We start from the raw sequence: 8,138 nt of genomic DNA, 5'->3' as shown, positions 1-8,138 counted from the left end.
TACATGAATATACCGACAAACACACCAAATTTAGCCAACAGTGAAGTTCTTCCTGAACTTTCTAAGGGTTAGGGAATATTAGATTATATGGTGCTTTTCTAGGGAACCTAGACACAGTAAGCTAGATCTAAATAACAAAAATGATTATTCCGATCCTATAAAGAAACATCAGTGGTAAAGTGAGTGAGCTACATAGCACTAAAATGGTTTGATCTGGAATCACCTAGGAGTTTGCAGGAAAAACACTTAGATTTATAGCCTTAACCAAAAAGCCAATATTGTTTTCATGTCTCGCCTAACCTCTGAGTAGATGTGTTACTACCGGCATAATATACAAAATACTCTGAGTACGTAGAGCTTACTATAAACCATACCAATATTCATTGTAAGTTACCTAACTCCACTAAGTGAGGAAATCATGTTGTCCAGGTCAGTCTGCCAGCTAGTTGAGATAAAATTAAAGTCTAAATGGGGTGCTATTCTATAATCCTTCCAGAAATAATGGTGTCATTCCCACTACTGCATGCATGATATGTGTGTATTTAACTTCCTTTGTTATTTTTTTATTCTTTCAGCTTTTCAATATGTTTCCAGTTTTGGGGTTCCTCCTAAAAAGTCATAAGACAGTACTCAGGAATAGAGATGAATTATTCGCTTTTATAAGGATGACCTTCCTAGATCATCAGCATGACATTGACAAAAATGATCCAAAAAGTTTCATTGATGCCTTTTTGGTCAGACAGCAGGAGGTAATGGTATTACCTTATCGTATTGTTTACTATTTGGTTTAATTAATAGCATCTGGAGGAAAAACATTTCTTGCAAAGAAGAAAAATCATTTGATTCAATTAAGTTAGTAATGGTAGATTTGTACCCTACCAAGAATGCTATTCACTACATTTTCCATTCTCGAATATTTTCCACTGTTTTCACATCACTCTCTTAAAAAAAAAAAGAAAAAAAAACCAAGATATATAGAAGACTTTGAATGTTAGCTTTTAGAATTAGTACAGCATTCCTTTTATTGTATTCTTGAAAATGTGTTTCAGTTGACTAACCCAAGAAAGATTATTTAATGCCATTTTTTTTTAAAGAAACAATGTTGGGCACATTCTAATCATTCAGTCAAAAACTAATTTCCAAAATGGCAAACAGCTTTTCCCATTGTTAGAATTATTTATCATCATTAGCATCCAGGATGTGCTTTATTTGAAAATTCTGCACAACATCCTCATAATAAAAATAAATAAATAAATAAGTAAACAAAAACTAAAAAAAAAAATTCACTCTATTGAGGAAAGAATGGCAAGCTTTTTGCCTTTTCAATTCATGTTAGGTTATCTGCTATGATTGTCAAGTATAAAGTTTTTTCATCACTCATGATTCCTTTTCCCCTTTCAGGAGAAAGATACATCTACTGCCTATTTCAGTGATGAAAATTTGGTGGCACTCGTTAGTAACCTGTTTGCGGCTGGTACAGAGACCACAGCCTCCACACTACGCTGGGCACTACTGCTCATGTTGCGATATCCTGAAGTCCAGAGTAAGTCTCTTAAGATTCAGGGCATTGCCTGAAGGAAGGACTCAAAAATCTCTTGGGATGGAAAAAGCAGAATTCTGTGGCCACCCTGGATACCTTTCATTTATACCCTTGAGGACAGTGTGTACCTTCAGTTTCCTTTGGACATAAGAAAGTAGATTTTGCTCTCCAAGCTTTCTGAGATGGTCTACAGGTGTCACTCTTTGCAGGTGTCACTCCATGCAGGTCCCCAGAGGGGCCCAGGAATAGAGGTCTAGGAGTGCAAACAGTGCAGAAAAAAATGGGTCAGAACTCAGAGAGCATTTAGGTTTGATTTTCACATGGAAGGAAAACGGAGAAGATTGTTCCAATATCTCTCCCCCCACCTCTAATCAGTGCATTTTATCCAGAAAAGGTCTGTGATGAGATCACCAAAGTTGTGGGGTCAGCCCAGCCTCGAATTGCACATCGAACTCAAATGCCATACACAGATGCTGTCATTCACGAAGTACAGAGATTTGCTAACATCCTGCCCACAAGCTTACCTCACGCAACAACCACAGATGTGACGTTTAAAAATTACTATATTCCTAAGGTAAGGGTTTAAAAGGGGGAGATGAGGGGAGAGGGAAAGGATGTCAGGTGCTCAAAATCGCAGACGCACTGAAATAAACTGGGGGAGGCAATCTCAGCCTGCCTTTATCCCGTCCTCCCCCGCTTCTCGCTCCCTCCCTTCCCCTTTTCCTCCTTTTGTCCCTCCCTACTGTCCAGTAAAAGGTAACTGAGTGTGTCAGAGCGTGTGTGCACAGAATAGGGGGTAATTACTCTGCACAAGGTATTATAAGGTATTATTATTTCCATGTGGTAGCTGAGGAAATTGAGGTTCAGAGAGTTTAAGTGAGGTGGGTGGATAAGGGGCCCAGATCAAGGGAAAGGTGTGCTGCCTCTTCAGAGCTGGTTTTCCCACTCAGGGCCCCTGACAGCATCACCCCCAGCCTCCTGTCCCTCCTCACACAGAAATATGCCCAGGCCCTCGCTTCTCAATCTTGAGACCTCTAGAGGCATTCCCATGCTTCCCCTGGCAAACTGAAGTATGCATAGATCTTTGCTAAAAGTACACCGAAGGCAGAAATTGGCCTGGGATCAGAGCATGCCCATAGCGCTGATTCTTTTCCTTAAGGCTTCGCCGGGTCACTGCTTCTGGGCCCATCTCTGCGCGAATCCGCAGGGACCACTGGTTCCGTGGCCGCCCTCCCCACACCATCACTTGCTACCCTGTGCATACCCTACAAACAGGGGGCAACATTCATCTTTGGAGTTTCTCGTCCCAGCACGCATTAAACACACTGTTGGATTGAATTAATCAGATTAGTAGCTGATGAAAACAAATATAACCAATATCAAAAAGAAGAAAAAGAGGGGTGCCTGGGTGGCTCAGTGGGTTAAGCCTCTGCCTTCAGCTCAGGTCATGATCTCGGGGTCCTGGGATTGAGCCCCACATCAGGCTCTCTGTTCAGCAGGGAGCCTGCTTCCCCCTCTCTCTCTGCCTGCCTCTCTGCCTACTTGTGGTCTCTGTCAAATAAATAAATAAAATCTTTAAAAAAAAAAAAAAAAGAAGAAGAAGAAGAAAAAAAAAGAGACCTCCCCTCCACCCAAGGAAGCTATAATAATGGCAGGATTTGGGTTCTAGTTCTCTATCTGGCTGCAAGCTAGGGAGAGCACTGTTACCAGAGCTTTGCAGGTACAGGGGTCTCACATGCCCACCATGCTACTGGCGGCTAGGTCCCTAGGTTTCACTGAGCTCCAGTGGAAATAATCTAACACAGTTGTTCTGAGGAGGAAAAATCCACAATGCCCGGGTACCTGTAAATAAAAAAGAAAGAAACTGGGCGTCTGGGTGGCTCAGTCCTTAAGCGTCTGCCTTCCCCTCAGGTCATGATCCCAGGGTCCTAGGAGAGAGCCCTACATTGGGCTCCCTGCTCAGCAGGAAGCCTGCTTCTCCTTCTCCCTCTCCCTCTCCCGCTGCTTGTGTTCCCTCTCTTGCTGTCTCTCTCTATCAAATAAATAAATAAAATCTTAAAAAAAAAAAAAAAGAGCGGGAAAGAGAGCAACAAAGGAAGTTGTAGAATAAAACACTTCAAAGCAAAAGTTTGCTTTTGGTGACTCAACAGCTATCCAGATTCATGCACTGAAACAGCTAACCGCAATGACAGTACTGCAAAGCTTTCTAGAGGAAGCTGTGATTAACTATGGTGAAGTAGTGAACACTGTCCTTAATGGAGGGGCAGGCTTTTCTTCCCATTATTCTAGTTTTAGTTTTCGGAGTGCTCTTTCCTGTATCACAGTTACAATTCCTTTCCTTGATCGTCTTGGTTGCCTCAGAGCACATGGTGAGCTGTGGAAGGGGGGGCAACTGATTTTTGAGAATTTGCTTTGATGGGCTTGTTCAATCTAGCTTGTTCCTTGTCACAGTTCCTGGAGGTAAAAGAGCAAAACCTCACTGAGCCTGCACTAGGGTCTGTTCTACATACTGCTGCGTCTGAGGCTCACAAGTCACCCCATGAGGGTTATTTAATTCCCTTCGTATAAATGTAGAAACTGGGATATATCAAGAGTTAAATCATGTGCCATTATCTCATAGCAAACACAGGACTAAGTAAAGAATGTGTCCGGTTCTGAGTCCAAAGCTTGTGTTTTTTAGGAGGTACTGAATAAAAAAGTGGTTGAGTAAGTGAATGTTCTACACCAACCCCAAGCCCCTCCACTTCCCCTCCTAGATTCTTCCAGAACACACCGATTCTGAAAAATTACCAATGGGACCTTCACACATTTTTCAAGAGTCACTTTTTAAAGAAGGAATGTAATCCCTGTCATTAATAGCACTTCTGTTTCTAGGGCACCGAGGTCATCACTTTGCTGACCTCTGTACTTCGGGACCAAACACAGTGGGAAAAGCCAGACACATTTAATCCGGAGCATTTCCTGACTTCCACTGGAAAATTTGTCAAGAAAGACGCTTTCATGCCTTTTTCAGCGGGTGAGGTCTCTGCCTTTGAGATAGGTGGTTTGAGAAATCTGGAGATATTTGGCCTTGTCTGATGACTGCACTTAGGTTTTGTATTTTATTTTTTTTCCATGTGGCATTAAATGTCAGTAATATGAGAGAGTGGAAAGGGCCTTTCCTTCCCAGGCTTTAAACTGGCTGTAAGACATTAGGCATTGGAATGGCATTTTCTTAGGGAGTCCCTGAAGATTCCTTGCAGCTGAGGCTAGGGTAGAGCCTTGAGAATTTGAGGAGAAAGTTAAGCATGGGGACAGTAGATAGCCCACTTCACTCCAACTGGAAAAGTTTTGCTTGCTTCTTGACTGATTGATTGATTTGACTCCATGCTCAGTGTGAAGCCAACTGCATGGCTTGAACTCAGAACCCCGAGGACCAAGAGTTGGTGGCCTGACTGAGCCACCCAGGCACCCCTGAAAAGCTTTGCTTTAATATGTATAAATGCCAGTGTTACTCTTAGAATATCTTGGGTAGGGGAGGGAGGGAGGTAGGGGGCTTAGGATTAGGGAAGAGAGAAGAGCTTTCCACTAGAGTACATTTTGAAATCCAGGGAACTAAATGAATTTACACTATAATTTTCTGGCTTCTTAAGAACCTGAAATGAATTCTCCATTCCTAGAAAAGAATCTTAGCAAAACTCTACCATAAGCAGTTTGTCACCTTATGCCTTTCCACTTACACAAACAATAGGTTCGCATTCACTCCATATACCCATTCAGGGATAGGTAAACAGCGGTCACCCAAAGGATAGACTTTTCTTACCCACTGATAACTAAGGGATACAGAGAGATACAAAGTACAATGCATTCTTCTAATTTTTACACACAAACACACGTAGGATGATATACGAGAAAACAGTACATGTATTAATGACTTCTACTTTAAATAAAAACATTATATCACATCTGGAACTGGAGTTACAGGAAATGAAAAATAATCCACGTGTAATTCAGAGTGCTATGAATTCGATTTTTCTCATGTTTCCTTGCATTAGATTTTGAAAAAAGAAAGCCATGGAAACATAAACAATGATCTTTGGACGGCACTTCAGCTACATCGAATCCCAAACCCTCATTTTACAAAGGAAGAGGTGGAGTAATTAATCTATCATACATAGTGTCCTGTTGTCCCCTAGACTCATCTATCAAATCTTGGATTTACTGATGTTTAGAGAGAAGAAACAATGTTACCCTTGACATCCCCTTGTCTCCAACAACAACAATTACTGTTTTTTTTCTGACCAACTGTGTCTCCAGGTCCTTCCTGGTTTCTCACACACCTGGGCTTACAGGTTTCTTTGGACTCTGAGACAAGCAGCAAATAGTCCAGATTTTTGCAGAGTGGCCCAACTTCAAACTAGTTTGGCAAAGTATACCTCAGGAATTCCAAACATCTCCAGATATACTGTGTGTGTGTGTGTATGTGTGTGTGTGTTTCCTGCTTTAGGAAATCTAGGAGTAGTGATACTCTGTTTTATCATAGACAAACAAATGGGAACGTATTTAAAATATAACAACCACAAAACCATCACAATAAGAAAAAAAATCATAAAAGCAATGTTGAGTGCAAAGTCCTCACATTCGTCCTTACTTACTGCATTAAGATAGACATCTTGCTCTCTGGTGGGCTTATTTGATCTTTGATCACAATCACTCAACTAATTTTGCACACAGCATTTCTTTTTAAGATCAACAAGATCATTTGCTATGTTTTCACCTATATATCCTTAAAAGCAAACTAAAACAATGCATGCTTTGTTTTGTTGGGCAGCTAGACTCTTAGCTTAACTCAATAAACCTAAATATAGGGTACATAATTCACAGCCTAAGTTGCATTATTTATCATCCATTAGATGACACCACTCAATCATACATGTTGTTCTGGGCAAGTGGGAAGATCTGATCCCAAAAGCTAGATTAGGTGTTCCTTCCATGGGCTCCCTCAACACCCTATCATAGCTTGTGATACTGTATAATACTCACCTAGTTCCTTGTTGGGCTCACCTACTGGGCAGTGACCCCTCCCTGAGCAATCGTCTCAGAGCCAAGCTAAATTAAATACCTGTATCTCATTGACATTGCACGTATATCGATGGACTGAATTGTTAGCTTTTATTTAATAAACATTTTCCAACAGAGAGACATAGCATACATTGCCTTTCACCCCTAAAAAATCCTGCCTTGGTAGTAGACATCGTGAAAAACTGCCCCCCACTATCCTTTATACTGTTCATCTATTTCCTGGAAGTCCCATTTAAACCAAAGTGCTACTTTCCTTGAGATGTAAAATACCTACATCCCAATATTTTTCAGAACGTTGAAGTCTTTCGTGACTCAGTACACTTGAGAGTTATCTTCCAAATTACATAAACCAACAACAAAGGAAATCTAACTGGACCCTCTTGTTCCAATAAAAACTTACCTAGAAGACTTCCTTCCTCAATTTTATTGACTCCACTTTTCAGATACTTTGACATTTTCCCCAATAAGTCATGTTTCAAAAGTAATATGAACCAAGTCTCTTGTCTTAAAATGCTTCATGTGTCTTCAGAGGCTACGTAGACTTGGGTCTACGTAGACTTGGGTCTACGTAGCCTCTGGCCTCAGGTCTTAGGCTCCATAACTCATGTTCTATGCTCATGTCAGAGCCAAATAATTTTAGCCCTGATATACATCATGACCCTTCCACATCCCACCACGTCTTTGCTGACTGACTTCTTCTCACCCTGGGCACAAGAGCCGAGATATAAAGCTCTCACACAAAGCAGGAGGCCTCCCTGACCCTTCAAATTACATTGGGTACCTTCACCATCTGTTCTCATGACACACTAGGCTTCACCCTTACATTTTTCACACTGAAATGTTAATGTTTGTTTAGCTGCTTGTTTCCCTCATGGGGGGCAGTTACGGGGGGCATATGTACTTGGGTACATATGTACTTGATTTTGTTTTTCCAGGGCTTCGGCAGAGCCCATGAGGCCCAGAAGAGGCTACATGACTAATCCACATGTTCTAAAGTAGGAGAAATCACACTTGGACAGCTTTTCTCTCTGTCCAGGTTGTGTTTCAGTTTTTTGTGCTCCTACGTCTCATAACCCTCCACCACGTCTCTCTCCAGGGCGCCGGATGTGTGCCGGTGAGTCACTGGCCAAGATGGAGCTTTTCCTGTTCTTCACCAGCCTCATGCAGAAGTTCACCTTCCAGCCACCCCCCGGGGTCTCCCACCTGGACCTGGACCTAACCCCAGACATTGGCTTCACCACTCGACCAATGCCTCACAAGCTACGTGCCCTGCTCCGGGCCTAGGCTCTGCACTGCAAGCAGCAGCCCCTGTTCTTAATGGGGTCCTTCACACCAATTCCCCTTTGCTACATTTTGCCAGACGTGATATTCTGCCAAGCACTTCAGCTTTATTTAATCAGTCAGCCACATCAATGCCAAGCCTTCTCATGTTAGGTCAGACTGGGTTCCTGGACTAATCAACGCATTAGAGCCTCCTTGCAGTCATTCTCTAAAACAGAACATGTGACAACTAGAACCTTCACTTCCTTCTCTAAGG

The 8,138-nt window shown here is 42.0% G+C and overlaps 1 protein-coding gene across 1 annotated transcript; it reads left to right on the top strand.

Moving 5' to 3' along the window:
- Positions 1-665: 665 nt before the first annotated feature.
- On the top strand, positions 666-7,885 carry LOC308344352 (cytochrome P450 2K6-like; the record flags this gene model as incomplete). The annotated part of the gene is made up of 5 exons (XM_080805918.1): positions 666-749; positions 1,402-1,543; positions 1,930-2,114; positions 4,415-4,556; positions 7,698-7,885. The coding sequence occupies 5 exons, from the start codon at positions 666-668 to the stop codon at positions 7,883-7,885; spliced, it is 741 nt and encodes a 246-aa protein (XP_080662044.1).
- Positions 7,886-8,138: the final 253 nt, after the last annotated feature.

This window comes from Martes martes (genome assembly GCF_963455335.1).
Source record: "Martes martes genome assembly, chromosome: 6".
NCBI lineage: Eukaryota > Metazoa > Chordata > Mammalia > Carnivora > Mustelidae > Martes > Martes martes.
The sequence above is the reverse complement of the archived record's forward strand: the minus strand, read 5'-3'. Positions and strand labels throughout refer to the sequence as shown.